We start from the raw sequence: 19,699 nt of genomic DNA, 5'->3' as shown, positions 1-19,699 counted from the left end.
TAATGTGTAAATACTCTTAATCACTAGAACTACGATTTCTATAAAGTGAGCATTCAAGTGAGCTTACGTGAGAACTAGCTAACTTGCTATAAATAAAAGCGTGGTTGAGCATTTTGATTTGCGTTTCAAAACTGCTATTATTTTGATTTTATTATTACCCAACAAGGGGAAATATCACCAATGGTCACTGAGTTATGATTTATTCGACACTTAACTCACTGTATTTTCAACAATATCACTTAACTCACTCAGTTTTACATCCGTTTTTCATTCAACTCACTGCCGTTAATTCTACCGTTAGAAGCCGTTAAAATTGAGGGTATATTTGTCAAAACACTTAAAAATCATTTTTAACTTAAAAAAAACTACATTTATTAGACTCTTTTTCAATTTTTTTAAATTTCTGAAATTTCTAATAAAAAATGATTTTTTAAACTTAAATATAATTTGAAAAAAATTGTCTTTTTTTTTTAAATAAAAAAGTTAGAAATGCATTTTTTTAGTGTTTAGATAAATATACCCTCAATTTACATTTATTAAACTTTTTTCAATTTTTTAAATTTATGAGATTTCTAATAAAAAATGATTTTTTTAACTTAAATATAATTTGAAAAAAAAATTGTCTTTTTTTTTTAAAAAAAAGTTAGAAATGCATTTTTTTAGTGTTTAGACAAATATACCCTCAATTTTAATAGCTTTTAACGGCAAAATTAACGACAGTGAGTTAAGTGAAAGACGGATGTAAAACTGAGTGAGTTAAGTGATATTATTGAAAATACAGTGAGTTAAGTGTCGAATAAGTCATAATTCAGTGACCATTGGTGATGTTTTCCCTACCCAACAAAACTAAGATGAAAGGGGCCATATTTTGTGGTTATGCCTGCCCAGGTGCAAAGACCATGGACCCAAATTTTAAGGCAAGAATAAGAGGGTTTCCTAATTACCTGAAGACACCAACATTTTAATATTCACAGAACAAAACTGAAACTCTGCAGTCAACTAACATAGATTGGTAGTTGATCCAATATCTTGGTGGTTGATCCAATCAAATGAAATACCTAGATTAGCAATTTTCTTTTGGGTTCATTTTGAACTCCTACAAATAAGAAGGAAAGTGAATAACAACACCTTAAGAATCACTGTCAAGGCTCATCTCAGGTATCTTCAGAATCATCAACTTGGACAAGGGCATGAGAATAATTATCTTCAAAATGGGAAAGGACATTTCATTTGCTTGAATGCTTGATATACAATGTTGTTACAACCTCAAATATTATGCTGGAAGTATAATACAATCAAGGATTTAAAGAAATGAAAACAATCTACGTCATCTGCGAATTACTGCTTTCCAGTTGTTCACGTGAAGATGAGGAACTGGCAGCTTGAGACAAATTTCCTTTGAGTAACAAATTGTTCAAGTCTGGCTTTGGCAAAGAAGACGTGATTTTGTGAAGCTGATCATTTACACTAGCTTGCAGTAGCTGAGGTGAAAATAGTTCTGGCTTTTCAAGAGCTTTTACTGCGGAGCTTGCTGCAAGACTAATCTGTAGGAAAGAAGGAAAAAACATAAGAGAAATGAAATTTATCCTTCTATTTGCATGAGGAACTGTTGATGTTATGTTTTAAAAGTTTCATTACACATAATTCCTTGCATCAAACAGGAGAACAGCCACTTGAGATAATGCATACAACGTAAGATAGATGACTTTGTTTACTATTCTAATGAGAATTAGTCTTAATTCATCTAAATACAATTTTGTAGTTCACAAGAGAGAGGCGGGCAAACTACACACAAACTAGCACACATTGCAGAGCACACAAGAGAACATTTCGCTCAGTCGTCTTGGTCATCAATACCCAATCTTGTTGCGAAAAGTATAATATATGTGACAAGAAGCAAGATGGACTAAACAGCACACATACATGAATGACGCATCCTACTGTTTCCTACTTTATCTAGGATTTCTGTATCTGTGTTACCTATTCGAATCAACTTCATAGATACAAAGAAGAAAAAAGGGAAAACTTGGAGAGTAGCCATAGGCAAGTAAGATGACTGTCACTCAAATCAAGATTTAGATCCAATCTGGTCAAAAACTCATCTGTTGATGACCTCAACCTAATAAATCCAGGAGAGTAAGGCATGAGAAGGGTTATAGCAAGAGGATTCAAATATCATGTATTTGCTACAATTTTGGTGTATCACAGATACGCCTGCAAGCAAACTGATGCTCTTGTATTCTATCTCACAAAGCCACAGTCTTTGATCTCTCCAGGACAAAAATCTGATAATACCCAAAGATCATATCTTTTGCCCTCCTTGCATAGGTTTTTCCTGAATCCTGGGATCAGCCAACTCCGCAGCAGAAATCCTCAAAAAGACTCCACTCTTAGTTACTACTGAGTTCTAGCTACAAAAAGTCTTTATCTGATTCATTATAGTCCATTATCTTATCACGACGAATATTTCTTAATCTCCAACAAAACTATCCGCACATTTCCTAGTTAACTGTTCTGCATGGGGCAACATCATGATCAGGACCACCAACATAGAGCAACTTCTAGGTAAATCGCAAGCCAAGTCCTAGTATTGGAAATCACAACAAACCCGGGCTAAGTTCCTAGCTCCTGGGAGCCACAACCAGCCACCAAGTAGCTAAATGGACAACGGCAACATCTTATAAAAACAAAAGCGAAAACATTCTAAAGCATCAACCCTAGTCTTTCTGGATCTATGTCTTTTTGGTATAGTTTTAAATCACACTGCTATCAACACCTAAACTCATCAAGTACCTGATCCTAATCAGCCTTATGAGCCCGATGACAACTGAAGAAAGTGCAAGTCACACAACTAAACAAGTAGAATTAAACTATATACTGATCAGAGCACTAATAATGGACAGCATAATTTAGTGAAATGCATAATAACAATAACAATATTCATCTCGGAAACATATGAACTATGAAGGAGCTGAAATTTGAACATACCGACTGTGAAGCCATCTTTATCGCAGCTTTTGCTAGAGGCAGTATGCAAAACCTAAACCAAACCCAATAGAACAACAATTAGACTTAAAATTGAGTACTTTACCAAACAAACATGATAAAATTTCCCAAATTTGTACCCCAATTTTTTTCTTTTCAAAATAAATAAATCTGGGTCATAAAGTGAAAGTGAGGAACTTACATTCCACGGCCACCGGCCAGAGCTTCCTCCGATGGGTCTTTCCATTCATCAATTCTGCAAATTTAACATTTACCAAGTCAATTACTTTAGGTAAATATAATACAAAACTATACATATATATATATATATATATATATATATAGAGAGAGAGAGAGATACATACACCCAACCGTAACGACGGTCAAATAAAAGGCGTTTGGATTTTGAGGAGGTAGAAACGGAGACTGAGGAGGTTGTGGACTCCATTCTCTGTTTCTCTGAAACTGATACCCTGATAACACAGATTGGGGAAGAAGAGGAATATTAAGTGGGCCGGGTCGAGATGACGAGCCCATTGGGCTTTCAGTTCATGGCAAATCCGTAAATAAAAACAGAACCGCCGCGCTTTATATATTTCAAAGGTTCCCGCTTTTCTTCATTCCTCTCTCCCTATGTCTCTTTCTCTCGCTCTCAGACTCGGAGCTTTTGAAGATCGGCGAACATGAAACCGGCGGATCGGATTCCGGCAAAGGCCACAAATTCAGGTAAGTTTCCTTTCACATTGTACTGATCCCGCTCGTTTTCGTTTCTTAGCTTTTCTTTCTTGTTCGTTACTCCAATTTTTGCTCCGATCGTTTCCACCGGTGTTCCGTCCGGTTCGTCGGAAAATCGAAATGAAAATCTGTATACCTTGAATTGAATTTCGCTGTAAACTAAGAATATTTTTGTTCCGATCGGAGACGTAAAAACCGAAGGAATTGAAATTTCGATTTGTGATTAGCTTAGGGTTTCTGCTATGAATGTGACTTTGGGATTGAATTGTTGGTTTTGGTGATTTCAGCTGGGTTTTGTATGATGAGAAACACATGGAGGGATGAACAGCACCCGTCTTTCATAAACTTCATCTCCAATTTCCTCACTGCAAATTCGTTCCGGCTTAAATTTGTCTCAATTCCAGCAGTAATTTCCTTCAATTTTTCGAGCACTATATTTTATTTTGTAATTTAAAAGAAATTTGGTGCATCACTGACTTAAACTCTGTGGTGGTTTCGATTGCATTGCAGGACTTCATTTTCAACTGTGGGGGTTCATCGGTGGCCTTCATCTTTGTCACAAGCTTGGATTCAACTAATGTCTCCCAAATCTTCGGCAGGTAACCAAATTGTTCTCAATTTTGGTGCCTCGATGAGATTCTGCTTTTTCTTTTTTTAACGAGTTTGATGTGAGTCATTGTAATTATTGCAGAACTCAAATACTGAAGCAGCAATTTGCACATCTCTATGTTATCTGTACCCTCCCAACCAAGGAGCAAAATAACTTGTTCGTTCGTTCCTACTTCAAGTGAGTTATCAGAAACTTTTTGTTCAATGAAATGTGTCGATAGACTTGTTAGAGCTTAGCAGTAATCTTCTATGACAATTTGATTATGAACTTACTGGAGCTGTTTGATCCTGTGAAGTTTCGGATTGGAGCTTGGTAAGCCGGCATTTGTTCTGGTTAAAGACTTAGAGATGGGTTTTGAAAAGATGCTAAGGATAGTTTATGCACGCGGAGGTAAATCTTGTTCTCTAAAGCTCAGTCACTTTAAGGATTTCCCATGAAAATTTTCTGAGTAGCCAATTAATCACAGTATGCAAGCGAGAGGATGTCACCACAAAATTGAAGGCTCAGGTTGGTGTAATGTCAATGCAAACATTAACAATGTTATGCGTTATACTTGGTTCTGATGACCTAACATGCTCATTTCTTTCGCTAAACATCTTGGGGTTTCTTGTTTGAAAAGAGAGAGCAATATGTGCAAACCGTGGGCGTGTTTCAAAGAGTGATCACATCCATACCAGGAGTTGACAATCATGATGCAAATGCGGTACATTACTCTTCATAATCCAGGCTTAGATCTATATGTTGTATTCTACTATTCTTCACTGCCTAACTAGCGGTTATTTTGGCAATTATGTTCAGCTTAACCAAGCAGTAGGATCAATTGAAGCAATTGCCAAGGAATCGAAGGACCATATTCTGGAGAACACAGACCTTTCAGCTGACAAGGCAGAAGTGCTTTCAAGGTTTTTCAGGGATCAAAAGTTTTACCTCAGTCCCAAGATCAATTGACAGCCCTGTTTTATCTCATGAACTTCAAATATAATCTGGAGTACTTCTTGTCATATAGTGAACCGTGCTTCTATGTTGTTGACTTTCACTGTGTATATTGTAGTTTCTGGAATTGGTATGAGGATGTGGTATTGCAAACTGAGGTTTGAGAACTGAAATAATCTCCCCAGGTTTTCAATTCTACATACGGCCTTTAGGTTCTTGAGGAGTACTAACTAGCATCATAGATTGGCATGTGGCCGATTTACATTATGCTAAATTGGCCAATTTTTATATCTTCTTATTGTAACTTCACATTCATGATACCAATGCATTCAAGCATCTGTTAGGAATTGTCAAAGTTAAGGGAGCACTTGAAAGTTCAAAACAGGTAAAGCATGGAACCAAATAATCACTTCCAGGCTCAGAAATTCAAGTTGACTGAAACTTACACAGGAGCACAAGAAGGGCCATTTTCTTTTCCCTCCTCATCTTAGCTTTTTTATTCACCTACTCCCAGCAGAAAGTAACTACACCTCATAACCAAAAAATAAATGAAAGCTACTTCCATGAGCCACGGTGCATCCTAATTCAAAATTACTAGATAAGTTCCATAATCTCCTATGTGGAAACATGTTCGGAAATTTACCTACAAAAGTGAGAAGAATTATTACATCCACTACATGATGAGGCAGGCACACATTACAAGTAGAAGTACAATCGGTTTGGCCGACCATAGACATTATGAACCGTATGGGTACTAACGTAGACTATGATGGGGCACCAAGATATGAGGCAAGCCTCAGTATGTCACTGAAGACTCCACCAGCTGTAACTTCAGCACCAGCTCCTGGTCCGCGGACTATTAGCGGCTGATCTTTGTACCTTGTTGTTGTGAAAGCAATGATATTATCTGCCCCTGATAATTGAGCAAATGGGTGATCGTTTTTGTATGCTTGCAGCTTCACTACCCCCTTCTGGTTGACTACATCAACCACCCCAACGTATCTCAAGACCTTCAAAATCATAAATCACAAGATAAGAAAAAAAATATCATTTAAAAAGAAAAAGAAAAGGGAAAGGGTTTGGAAAGTGCTGTAAAGCTACAGCTGCTATATTATATAAAGTTGCATGATCCATACTCATAAGAAAATCCAGGGTTTCATCACACACAATGTAACACAGAAACATCCACAAACCCGTCATAGCATGTCAGAAAATAATGCAAGTAATTGTACAGGGACACAGGAAACCAGAATGATACAATTCTTGAATTTATACCAATGAGAAATAGTGAGTTATATCTTCCATAATTTGCCCATATAGATGATTGATACCTCAAGCAAATTGGAAAGATTTAATAGACATTGTAGAAATGCATCTTAAGATACTTACTTCCCCTGCATCCTCGGCGATCTGTCTTTTCTTAGCCAAGTCATGATCGAATTGTGGAAGTTTCTGCATGAATTCCTCAGCTGATGCACTATCCTGGAAAATATTATCCAAGACTCAATGTCAAGGTGTCTTAGGCACTTGGTAAGGTATAGCGAACAAAGGGCAAGATCAGATTTTACCTTCAATGGTTCTGGCACGAGGCTTTCAACAGGGATGTCAGAGAGTTCCAGCTTAAGACCAGATTCCCTTGCAAGAATTATTACCTGCATTTGCAGGATAACTTAGGAGGGCAAATCTTACAACAAAGCAATGAAACAAAAAATCATGATAGCTGAGGTTCAAGTTTGGAGACGAGAAAAAGCAACGTAAGTATGAAACTTAGTTTTTGTTGGTAATATCAAAGTACCTTTGGGAATCTACTGATTAAACACAAATATCATTGCATTAGAGGCCTAGACAGTCAGTGGACAAAAACCTAGCACACATTACCTTCCTACAAACATCTGTTCCAGATAGATCGTCCCTTGGGTCTGGCTCAGTAAACCCTGCCTGCTTTGCCTCAGCCACCACCTCACTAAAGGTTCGTCTTCCTACTAAGTTGTTGAAGATATAACTCAAAGTCCCACTGCAAAAGCAAACCAAAGAGGCAAGACTTATGTTAACCGTAATACAATGTGTGGATTTCTGAACATCAAGATTCATATGCTTAAAAGGGCCCTAATAATGTATAATTTTCAATTTTGATTGAGAAAAGACAAACCAAAAGTCGTCAGCATACCTGAAGATGCCCTCAATACGCAATATTTTGTCCCCTGTTTCTAGGAGCCCTTGTAATGTATTGATAATTGGGAGGCCAGCTCCAACAGTGGCTTCATAGAAGTAATGTGTATATGATTGCCGTTGAAGAGCTCTTAATTTCAAATACTGGACATGGACAACAATTATGTCATAAATCATGAAAGCCCAGAAGTCAACACCCATGCAAAATATGAACAATATCACTGCCTTCTCAAAAGTAAAATTTGACTGTAATAGTAACCAATTTACACTGGGTATTGTCCAAAAAGAAAAATGACACTGGGTGATAGTTAAACGAAAGTACGAAATTAAGTGCAAAGCTTTTTCATTCTTTTTGCTGCCATTTCTATATAAGGTAATGCTGCAGGGCCACAGAAGCATATACACAATAGTATGGTATGAAAGAAGTCATAGAGTAAAATAATAAAATCCTTGTGACATACAAATATTACAGATATTTGTAATATTACCCACTGCCCTTTTTGATGCAGAAGCCTTTGTGTATTCAAATAACAGAACTTGAAGATCTTTAAGATTATGTTATCATGCTTCAACTTAAAGAAGAAAGTTTGTATTCATAACTAAGCAATAAGGATTACTAGTAGCATTTCCATTTCTGCAAATTCATGTATACAGTTCTTGGAATAAAGACCATAATAATTGTGGTCCTTGCTTGCTAAAACCTTTTAAATACTTTAAACAAGATATCTCAAATGGTACTTAAGTGGATAGATATAATTAAAAAATGGGGATGCTGTGTATTTTTCTCAGTTAAGGCGAATCATATAAACTCCAAAAACCAAACTTTACAATTATTTAATGTCATCCTGATCAAACCTAAAAAGTTTGCCCGCACATACAAAGGATTATTACCTGATCAAGAGGCCCTGAATTCGCCTTTTTGTTGGGGGTGACTACATGTATTCCTTTCCGCAACCAGCCATAGTAATGGCTTGCAATGACAGAGTCAGCTGTGCAGTCAACTAGAACAGTATTTGGAATAAAATGATTCCCATGTACATGCTGCACAAATTTTTCCATATCTGCCCGTTCTCCTTTTTCTTGTTGAAGTTCTCTCCATCTAGATAAGTCAACACCCCTGCAACCATATATAGACTAAAATATAAATTCCATGAATTGTGACTACAGAATGAGTGATTTCCATTATAAAAGTAAATTTATACGCACAACACCATAAGAAGCAACTAGAACATTTATTTTTGTAAAATACACAAAAACTGGAAAGATAAAAGACTAGTAGTATGGGCACATGAAATGTAGAAAATAACAAGTTTATAGGTTTTGTAATGTCCAATTGTCCAGTATTTAGCAGAAGACACGAATACTGGTGCAAACAATGTCCAAATGACTGTACGGGCATTTATTACTAAATATAATAGACCTGGTCCAAATGACTGTAGAAAATAACAAGAAGTTCATAGGTTTTGTAATGTCCAGTATTTAGCAGAAGACGCGAATACTGGTGCAAACAATGTCCAAATGACTGTACGGGCATTTATTACTAAATCCAATAGACCTGTAAGTCAAATATCAATTCTCAACAGTATAATCCTAAAGTTATAACACACGTATAAGTTGGACCACCATGATGTTCCGACTTCCAAAGCTCTAACTCAGCATTATATCCTTGATAACCTCATAGGTGGCATGCATACAGATGAAAGAGCTAAGTGACCCAGCTCTATTATGCCACCATTTGATTTATGAATATTCCAATTAAAGGAATTAACTTACGTCTCACTCAAAAGCATTGTCCTTGAGCCAGTAATTCCCATTACACGCAAGTCAATGTTAAACTCTTCCTTAAGAGTTGCAGCCTGCAAAGATGAAAAAGGCTTTTATTGATTTTTAACAACCCAACAGAAGAAATTAAAAGGATCAACTTCCATCAAAACTTTGTGAATAAGCAGTACCATAAACTAAATGCTAAAGACAGCAAAATATGGATAATTGACAGAAAGGAAACTACAAAGTCATGCTTAAGTAGATATAGACCATCAGAGTAGCACCTATAAAAACTACACTAGTAAATAAGGCAAATTGTGTGTTCAAGTAGAGAGAGGGAGAGGGAGGTAACTGCAACATAATGCCTAATTGGATCTAGATCTATGCAGTAGTGACTAAAACAGGTGTAGTGATTAGACCCAGTGTGTACCCATCCATTTTCTACATTCCACACCCTAACTATTCTCTTTCATTGTAAAACAGGTGTAGTGATTAGACCCAGTTTGTACCCATCCATTTTCTACATTCCACACCCTACCTTTTCTCTTTCATTGTATTCCATTGCTCACACTACTGCACCACTTTCTTTTTATTTCTCTCACAACTAAACAAACACAGTAATAAGAAACCCAATCGGTTGGGCTTATAAAGCTAAAAGTTGAATTTTTAATGGCTGTAAATGACACTTGGCAGCATATGCAAATGTAATCTATCACTTATCACCACAATATAATCTTTAATATCGGCATTGATGCATATCACAATCATAAATAATATATTTTCATTAATATTATTAAAATATATCCATAGTTTAGATGTGTCAGCAACGAGTAAGCATAAAATCTTCTTGATTGAACCAATTGCAGACTAGATATTTTATTTCTGGCCCGGCATGAAAACTTACTTCAACTTGTTAATAATCCATGTTCTTTGAACAAGCAAACTACGTGTTACATTTAACAACACAAACAGGAAAAGAAATGGACTGTAGGTGCTCTAATAGGTGAGTATACAGGAATTAAAAGTACAAATAAATAATATAACCAATTTTTGACATCTAGCACACAGTATTAAAGTCTTTGACCAAATTAGGATTAAAAACTTTTAATAGAAAAGCATGCAATTTGACGTACAGATTACATACAAATGAAACATTGAAATAAAATGAAAACAACAGAAGAGAATTTGTTGAAAGAAGCAGCACCTGATCTCTCAGTTGATCAAGTAATGTAGCACCAATAAGTCCTGGTCCAACAATGCCCATTGCTATAGTGGTTCTTGAAAGATAAAATCTAGAGTGAACCGCTCTCAGGGCCCTAATACAATCCTCCCGCTTTAATACTACTGTAATGTTGTACTCAGAACAACCTTGAGCTATAGCACGCACATTAATATTTGCCTGCAGTGTGGAAACAATTTAGACACCTTAGCATTGGGGATTATGGATTATGAGAACCATTAAATTTCAAATACTACTGTTTAGAAGACAATACCCAAATTATCTGTAGTTACTTTTTTATAATCACGTTATAAATAGTTATACAAACAATTATAACATTTAGATTGACTTTAGGTTCAAATATTTCTATATGCGTGTGTGTGTGTGTGTGTAAAGATAGATCCCAAACCTTTGCCAGGGCGTTGAAAAGAGTTGCACTAACTCCAGGAGTACTTGCCATTTTCTGGCCAACCGCTGCCAATATACTACAGTTTGGAATGACTTGAACCTGAGAGGGTTAAAAAAAATAAGGGAGAGAAACACCGGAAATAGGTGCAACATTTTGGGGGGAAAAAAGTGGTACTATATGAAAATATTCAAAATGGGAAGAGTTAAAAAAGGTAGAGGACTCAAAATTTCAGTAATGGAGATGAGGTAAGAATGAATACATTTTACGATGGATCAAATCAATGTCATCATTACAAGCATTTTTCCCCTGTATTATTTAAGAGTTATAATTAATTAATTATTATAATCATAAACAAGTGTAGGTCCAATTAGACCATTCATGCTTGTACTACCAGTAACAGTGCAGTCTAAATTAAATAATGTAATATTATCACCTTGGTTCCACTCACTACATACTTAACACTAGGCTCCAACTCATTTTCCTTAAGTGAAATCACTAGCTCCACAACAATTTCAGCCAGTCACAAGCACTTCTTTTTTTTTTTTCTTTTTTGATACGAACCAGTCACAAGCACTTATTCACATAAGTTACTAACACTAAAAGAAAGAGTTCCGCCAACATAGCCTATTCTATAATTGTCAAGAAAACCAATGAAACACCAAGTAACTATCAATAAGAATACGACTAAAGTAATTTTTCGGGATGCTGTCTATGAATTGCATACATTCGATACCAAGTAACCTGATCAAGAAATTTAGTCCAACAAAAATCAAGCACCTGAGAAAGACGCCCAGCATTCAAAGCTTCACGGAACCTAGATTGCAGTGCCTTAGAAACAGCTTTTACTTCCTTCTCCGGGACAGCAAAGCATACAGAATGTTCGCTACTAGCCTACAGTTACCCCACAACTAAGCACACTAAGCATCATAAAATTGCTATACTGCTTGAACCCATCATGCACCAGAATAAAGAGGATAAGCTAACCTGAGATATCATAATAACATTAGCCCCCACATCTTTAACGGCAGAAAATATAGCACTAGCTGTACCAGGAACACCAGCCATTCCAGTTCTGGAAGAAACAAAAGGATAGCAATAATAAAGATGGGAAAAGCATTATCTATATTCAAAGAGGAAATGAAATGCAATTACTGTAATGAACAGCTCACCCTTCAACATTTACAAGGGCCAAGTTGTCTATTGTCGCAAACCCTCTGACGAAGGATTCCAAACTCTGGTCCACTTCATCCTCAGTAGTAGAAGCGCGGCAAATTTTTGTTCCAGGTGCAGAGAGGTTGAAAACGTTCCTTATGATAATTGGGATGTCATATCGCATTACTGGAATGATGGTACGTGGATGCAGAACATTGGCCCCAAAATAAGACTACATGTGTTCATATACTTCATATTAAAATTGTGAATTAATCAAATCTCAGAAACTGCAAAATTGAATATAGAGGTTCACCATTTCCCAGGCCTCTTGATAAGATAATGTCTTCAGAATCACTGCTTCACTAACTGCAGAATAAAAGTTTCTTGACATTAATTTAACTCCCTCAGTAGTCAGTAATATTGTGACATTACAAAATGCATCATCACATTATCCCCACAAAATGCACGCTTGTATACATGTATATTAGACAATTATTAGAGAATGATCAGTGTGGGACCTTTTCTACCAAGAATTTAAGTTACACAAACCTTTCCTGGGGTCCGCACTATAGACACCATCAACATCTGTCCAAATTGTAACTTGACCAGCCTTGAATAGAGCACCCATGATAGCTGCAGAGAAGTCACTTCCATCTCTCTTCAAAGTAGTAGGAATGTCTTGGGGTGTACTAGCAATAAAACCAGTAGCTATGATTGTTTTTGATGGATTTCTTGAGTACCATTTCTCAAGTCTCTTTTCAGATTTCTCGAAATCAGGATCGACTTGATCAGAGCTAGTAAGGTTAACAATAAGGACTTCCCTTGTATCCATCCACTTGCAATCCACTCCATTCTGCAAAGAAATAAAATTTAAAAATAAATACATTAATATACCAGACAATTTGGAACAACAGCAGTCAGTAAATGCTTCCAAAAAATGGCCAAACAATCATCAGACCTTTCTAACAACAGATGCCAGCAACTGAGCAGACCATAACTCTCCATGTCCTACCACAAAATCTGTGAAAGATTCTGTTGCATGACCAGCTGCAACCAGTAACCAAATTAGTCAACAGAAGAGGTTTTGTAATATAAACAGATGCACAAGTGTAAACATGAACCATTTGACTCCTGATATTTATTTTTAAAAAAATACTTCACATGCCATGTTTAATAAAAGAATAAACAATGTCAATAACATTCCGGGTAAAATCAAATCCTCCAATCACACAGAAGACATGTCTGTACGAGAGAGAGAGAGAAATAGCTTAATACCAATATATATTGCACGAAGCATAGCTTTCAGGTTACTGATGTCCTGATTTAATGCTGATAAGAAGCTACCAAGTTCATTCCCATCAAGTAAATCGACAGCTGTTGATCTGTGTTTTACTAAAACAGCATCTAATGCAGCCAAATAGGTTTCGTCTCGTGATTGAGCCTTTAAGATGAGATCGTACATCATATCTGTTACCTTAGACATTGCAGAGACAACTACAAACTTCCTCTCCGACTCATCACTAAGAATTATCTTTGCAACATTATTAATTCTTTCCGAACTTCCCACGCAAGTGCCCCCAAATTTATGAACAGACCAACTGTCACCTTTTGGAAGCTGGACTTTCTCAGGGGATGTTCCTACTGAATTGTCTACTAATTAAGGAAAGAAAATATTAGTTAGAGGAAAAGTTATTCATCCACCACAAGATGCTAAGGACAAATTTGAAGATTGTGTAGAAAAGAATAGGGATGAACCTGTGACTGATGCAAAGATGTTGGTTTTACAAGTCTTTTTCCTTTCCAGCCCAGAGACAAAGCCCATCCTGAAAGAGACAATAGACCTTTCACGTTAACAAAACTTTCCTGCTACTAGGAAATGCAACACTAAACTCTACACAAAAGCTTGAAAGCATTCAAGAAAAAACAGAAAACAGAATTATAAAATCAATAATCTATTTAAAACAGATAGAAAAAGCACGTCACTAGCATGACTAGAGTACATTTCCAACACTCCAAGGGCTGAATCTCCTCAGTGTTTTCACTTTAGTGTACCATTTAGATTATCAAATTATTCTCTTTCTACCTTTTTGAATAAATCCAGGTAAATTTCAAAACTTACTGCTCAATTCCCAGTGAAGGTTAAATTTACCTGCTTCATGTTAGCTATGATCTGTGTTTTTCTTCTTACTAAACAAGTGAAGAAACAACGGGAAAAGTAAAGAGAAAATGGCAAACTGAAAGCTTTTTGAATACTTTAGAACAACATGAAGCTTCATAACAATCAAACATATTGCTCTCTTTTCATTATTTTACGTCACAGGCAAATCTTCCAGGTTAAACTAAGAATTTACTACTTAACCTCAGTAAAGGTTGAACTTTCTCTCTCAAATCATGTTAGTTTCTTTCTCAGCAAGTCAGACAGAAACCAGAAACTTTTCAATCGAAAAAATGAGAAACCGAAACTCGACAGTAATATCAAGCATGTAATTGCAGAACCTTTCAAGTCTAGCTCATATGCTTCGGCACGCATTAATTTAAACTTCACTTTTTACCACAAAATGAGATCAGTAAAATCTCTAAAACGCTTGTAAGGCATTCTAAGAAAAAAGAAAAGGCCTAAAAATGCAATACCGAATCGACCTTTCGAATCTGAAACTATTCACACCAATACAAATCCCTAGCTAATTAATCCAAGATAAGTTGAAATTGCACTTGTTAAGCTCCCGGAAATGCTAAACAGAGTCTATATATCGAGACAGCTGATCCATTTTGTACAGAGAGAAGCGAAAATGAAAGAATGAGATGAGAGAAGAAGGTGATACCTGCAAATAGGAGAGCGCTGAGGGAGAAGTAATGCGCGGCATTGATTAGAGAAGAAGCAGATCTTCTTAGGCAAAAAGGCATTGGGGGAGAGGCTGTGATTGGAGATCGCCGACGACGAGAGCGACGCCATAGCTCTCTTTCTCTCTCTGTCACAGTCGCAGAGTCTCAGAGTCTCAGAGAGAAGGGCTGCTTTTGGGTTTGGCGGCTTCGATTAATGTAAAGGTGGCTGCTCTCTCTGCAGGGAGTGATTAGGTGGGCTGGGATGGTATGCGGCGCATCAACATTTGGGGATTCCATTCAAGCGTCGACACGTGGCCAAGATTAATATTCCATGTGCTTAAAGTGGCATACCGTGTTCAGTCGTATCCTGATTCACCCCAAAATGGACGTTTACCCAAAATGCGATTGCAACATGAAAAGTTGAAAACCATGGCTTGTCGAGCCTACTTTTTTCTTTTCTTTTCCGTGCAGCATGATACCTTACAGATTTATTATGCTCGATATCATTGGATCTTTATTTAAATGTGAAATAATAAATCAGCAAAATTTTTCACTCTTAGCCAGACTGAGATCCAATAAAAGTTAACCACCACAGGTGGTCGAGTTGGTAAGAGCCTGCAGGTGTGGAACCCTCATACCCGGGTTCGAATCCCGCCGACGCTTATTGGAGTTAAATCCCAATATATTCTTGGTGGCCGGGGGGGAGGAAGCGTTCTGACAAGATCCCCCGAGCACGGATTAGTCTCTGGGCCTAGGAAGTCTTTGAGGACACCGTTTGATTGTGGCTTGTATGAGGGTGCATAGCTAGAGTTAAAAGACACGTGTGTGGTTGGACTACATATCAATGTAGTTGGACGGACATGTACGTGTGAGATTATTTGTGGGATCGTATGGAACGAATCATCTCTTAAGATAATGCACTTGCACACCTCAACTCGATAAATTTTTCTATATAAAAATCTTTATATTATTATATTTATCTACAATTCTTTTACTTTTTATCTCTATTTTTTTTTAATCAATCCATCAATGATTGTCATTAATAAAACTCAAGCCAGAACGGCCATTACATACTGTTTCTGTGGAATAAATGGGTATGGTCTGGTCTATCAGAATGACGGAATGTAGTGTTACTGTTTGGACCCAAAATGAACATTTTGGCCTGACAAGGCGTGTCTTGAAGAAATTGAGCCAATGTCAGTGGCTCAAGCTATATATTGTCGACAAGTTCGAAATATATATTTAGAGGCTAAATAAAGCCTACTATGGAAGCATGGAAACATGAAAAGTCAACTTTAGCACATTTTCCTACTTCGGCTAGGAGAAAACGAGCTAAACAAGGAAGGAGGGGCGGCAGACTGACCAAATGAACTTGAAATGAGCTGAAACTCTGCAAATCCATTCTAGACAGCCCAAGGATAATTTCTTATGAAGAGTGCCAGAGATTTTTTTGAGTGGAAGGCCTTCAAACAATCAGTCCAATTTTCTACAGAAGCAAAACTGGAAAACTGGACCTGTAAGAGGTCCAGCAGCATTTCCAGCCCAACCTCATGGAATAAAGCTCTGAAAATTTGTCAGGATAATCTACACTCATAGTGGAACATTTTTTATTAAGAAGTCGAAAGCTCATTCTGAAGTCTTGTTGGAGAAATAATTGAAGGAATAAAGGGGCAGAAACTGACCTAAAACCAGCTCAATATTCACATGTTCATGTTTCCTACCCACATGAAGAAAGCTAGATGCTTTTCTCTTTTTCCTTGGATATATTTTTCTTCTACAATCTCTTTAATAGATCATCACCACTTCCATGTTGCTGCACCTTCATGCTTTGCTTTCATTTCATCTTTTCTCTATCTTTTCCATATTTTACAAGTGAACTTAGATCTACTTTCATTATTTTTCTTCCACTCATCATTTCACTCTTCTTTTTCTTCCCTATATAAACACATTCTCCTCTCATTCTAAGACACACATTTCACATACAACAACAACATCTCTAAGATGATCTAAGTTCTCTCTAGAGCAAACCTCTCTAAGAGCAACTCCTCTCCTTCTCTTTCTCTTACCGGTGATCACACTCCTAGTCCTAGTCTTCTCAGAAGCCGAATTTCAGTGCCACCAAACCCTCTGTCAACGTGCTTCGGTCCTAGTCTCCTCGGGAGCCGACGGTAGTGCCGCGACCACAACGGTTACAGAACCAGCCAAGCAAGGGTAACGCCCTAGCAACCCAGCCAAGCTAAAGTCACGCTTTAGCAAGATCTCAATACTTCCCGGTGATTTCGCTCTGCTCAATCTGCAATATTGAGTATCGACTTGTGAACAAGAAGAAACTTCAGCAAAGTCCTCACCATGAGGCACAAAGAATCCCACGACGAGGTTGGTGCTCTCCTCGTCTACAATCGCTTGATAGAAGTCAGGTCAAGGGACACCCCCGACGACCGCACCCGAACGGTGCTGGCACGCCCGCGCAAGAAAAGAGACTGTTGACCAGCTGCAGCAAAATTGGAGCCAAACAGTTACCATCGCCTTCGAGCTCTCATTTAATAGTAAAACAAACACAGGTCCGGGTATGCCAACCTTCAACACTCTGATGCCTAAGTCAATATCGTTATAAGATAAAGATAGTGGAAAGCGATAGTAAACAGTTACCTTTTTAGAGTGTTGAAGATGGCCTACTTATAGAGGATTTGGGGAGATGTAGCTCCTTTGCTCCCAATATGGGACATTTGGGTTACTGATACCTCTTTAGAAGGTATCACGACCCCTGTCAGGAAGTGTCTTAATGGTGCTCTTTGTGGCTAGATGAGCCTTGTGCTTCCAGTATTTGTGCCTGGGAGGTATACATACCAACACATATTTTTTTGCTACCATGCATTCAAAGATAGACAAGATGTTGTGAACATACCACATGGTACATAGGACTAGACCATTCATTATACAACTAGTGCTCACTTATTCAAGTAAGCCTATCAACTATGATATATTAGAACATAGTTATATGCTAATGTAAAGAAAGATTACATTTTTTCCTTGCCACTTCAAACTAGGGCTAGGAAGTTTCTCCGAGTACGAAACACTTAGAACATCCTCAGTTGGTACCTTTTTTGATTTAGATGGGTTTTTGTTCTTCGATCCAAGAGGCCTGCCTCTTTTCTTCTTATGCTCCACCGTGCCATTTTCCTTTGGCATAGTAGCCAAAGGCAACATTACCTCTTTTGGTACCAACATTCCCTCTAGAGTTTTCACTAGGCCTAGTGATTTAGTCGTAAATTTGGTATGGAATTCAGGTAAGTACTTTTACCTTTTTTGTCACCATGTCATGCACTTTGATGCCTTGGCTTTCTTCAAAGAGAAGTTTCGGCTTCTTTGGGGACGAGGATATGGATGTTGGACGTACTCTTTTCGTGTTATGCTACACTTTTTCAACCGGCACTAGAGCCAAGTCATCACTGCCCTTTTTCAAGGTCACAGCATTATTGCTGCTAGGCAGATTGTACTGCTCTTCTGGATGTTCAGCTATAGGTTTGATAACCACTGGTCTGTGGCTTTTATGAGGGCCACCATTTCCAAACAGGTTCCTTGCCACAGACAGCAGTACAGGAGTTTGTATGCCCTAAAACCTAAAAGCCCCATTAGTGAAGTAGGGTTCCTTGAAACCAGAAAAGGGACTTACCAATTCCAACCGGGCAACAACAAGCTACTCCGGTTTGGTATTCTGTGCAGTTGCAATTGTCGCAGCCGGGCATGCTCCTTGATCATGGAAGATGAGGTTGCAGACCTTGCAGCGGCCAATCAGATTTTTTGAAGAAGAATGAGATTTCTTTTATCACTCTTAGTGCTAGTTTTAGGGTTTTCTTCAAACAGAAAGGCTTCCGGATACCGTGCTCCACATGCACATGAATCAGCCCTCTATTGGCAAACAATTTCTAATCAATTTCCAGGTATTTGCCCGTTATAGATGCAACATTCATGATGGTTTCTTTCACCTCAAGGGCTGGTGGGATGTTTGTAATCCTCACCCAGAAGAACAGGAAGTTAAGAGGGATAGAATGTGGAGCAGCCAAACCATCATATTCCTGTAGAATAACCGACGCCTTGTTGAAGTACTAAGGACAACCTTTGATCACCTTGTTTTGATCCTTTCTGAGATCAAAAGCAAAAACAAACATGTGTTGTGATCTGTCTTGGACCTTGAAATCTCTGTCCAGTACCCATATTCACTTGAAATAACGTTGTAGATCTGCAGCAGCAGATGGTTTTGTTGTCAGTAGAAGTGCAAGCAGATATGCTTGTGATCCACGGCGGACTCCAGCTCTGTTCATACGCGACAGGGCCACCACCTCATTTCCTGCCAGGGCCAGAGAAGTGGCGAAGCTAGTGGTGACATCTTCTATCGACATTAGTATTGTGGCTTGGGAGGACAATCAAGCAGCGATTGCAAATTAGTGTTTTGGTTTGGAAAGCGACAATAGTTGCCTTAGGGTTTTTTATTTTACTTCTTATCTCTATTGTTATTGTTATTACTCAAGATATTATAACATTGTTACTTAATTTTACAGGAATTCCTTCACATATTTTTTTACAACATTTATTGTATGCTTGCGAGTTTGAATCATGTTCAGATTGGCCATCAAATAATCGAGCCTAAGTTATTTAGCTCAACTAAGAAAATCTTGACCCAGAATCCCATCAAGGTCCAATCTATTGATATTTGAAACCAATATTGAATGTGTTCGGTACCAATATTGAACTTACAATAAAAAAGACTGCACCAATATTATCAATAGTGTGTAGGAGCTCCACCACAAATTTAATGTTAAGCAAGGGAACATAAGAAGTACTTATAGCAATTTTACTATCAAGAATGCTAATGAAAAATCATATGGAACAAAACTTGAAA

General features: G+C 37.5%; 3 protein-coding genes across 4 annotated transcripts; 1 reads left to right on the top strand and 2 right to left on the bottom strand.

Annotated features, from left to right (window-relative positions):
- Positions 1 to 1,191: 1,191 nt before the first annotated feature.
- Positions 1,192 to 3,493, bottom strand: LOC133736025 (uncharacterized). The gene is made up of 4 exons (XM_062163462.1): positions 3,351 to 3,493; positions 3,188 to 3,241; positions 2,989 to 3,040; positions 1,192 to 1,544 (listed from the first exon to the last, which is right to left on the bottom strand). Exons 1-4 carry the CDS (start codon positions 3,431 to 3,433, stop codon positions 1,323 to 1,325), a joined length of 411 nt encoding a protein of 136 aa, XP_062019446.1. The 5' UTR covers positions 3,434 to 3,493; the 3' UTR covers positions 1,192 to 1,322.
- Positions 3,494 to 3,498: 5 nt separating this feature from the next.
- Positions 3,499 to 5,563, top strand: LOC133736024 (protein PARTING DANCERS). The gene is made up of 8 exons (XM_062163461.1): positions 3,499 to 3,711; positions 4,008 to 4,126; positions 4,231 to 4,319; positions 4,412 to 4,507; positions 4,626 to 4,720; positions 4,797 to 4,837; positions 4,950 to 5,033; positions 5,129 to 5,563. Exons 1-8 carry the CDS (start codon positions 3,669 to 3,671, stop codon positions 5,276 to 5,278), a joined length of 717 nt encoding a protein of 238 aa, XP_062019445.1. The 5' UTR covers positions 3,499 to 3,668; the 3' UTR covers positions 5,279 to 5,563.
- A 131-nt stretch (positions 5,564 to 5,694) lies between these two features.
- Positions 5,695 to 14,972, bottom strand: LOC133736022 (bifunctional aspartokinase/homoserine dehydrogenase 1, chloroplastic-like). 2 transcript variants are annotated; one of them, XM_062163456.1, is made up of 18 exons: positions 14,799 to 14,972; positions 13,732 to 13,799; positions 13,252 to 13,629; positions 12,935 to 13,023; positions 12,526 to 12,829; positions 12,290 to 12,342; positions 11,994 to 12,208; positions 11,809 to 11,896; positions 11,602 to 11,715; positions 10,825 to 10,923; positions 10,401 to 10,595; positions 9,206 to 9,288; positions 8,324 to 8,549; positions 7,431 to 7,576; positions 7,142 to 7,277; positions 6,832 to 6,915; positions 6,653 to 6,745; positions 5,695 to 6,273 (listed from the first exon to the last, which is right to left on the bottom strand). In XM_062163456.1, the coding sequence occupies exons 1-18, from the start codon at positions 14,927 to 14,929 to the stop codon at positions 6,028 to 6,030; spliced, it is 2,748 nt and encodes a 915-aa protein (XP_062019440.1). In that variant the 5' UTR covers positions 14,930 to 14,972; the 3' UTR covers positions 5,695 to 6,027. The 2 variants fall into 2 exon arrangements, with proteins under 2 accessions (XP_062019440.1, XP_062019441.1); XM_062163457.1 differs by having other exon boundaries at positions 13,252 to 13,626.
- Positions 14,973 to 19,699: the final 4,727 nt, after the last annotated feature.

The sequence above is a fragment of the Rosa rugosa genome, chromosome 3 (genome assembly GCF_958449725.1).
Source record: "Rosa rugosa chromosome 3, drRosRugo1.1, whole genome shotgun sequence".
Taxonomy (NCBI): Eukaryota; Viridiplantae; Streptophyta; class Magnoliopsida; order Rosales; family Rosaceae; genus Rosa; species Rosa rugosa.
Note: the sequence above shows the minus strand (reverse complement) of the source record. Positions and strands in the feature narration are given on the sequence as shown.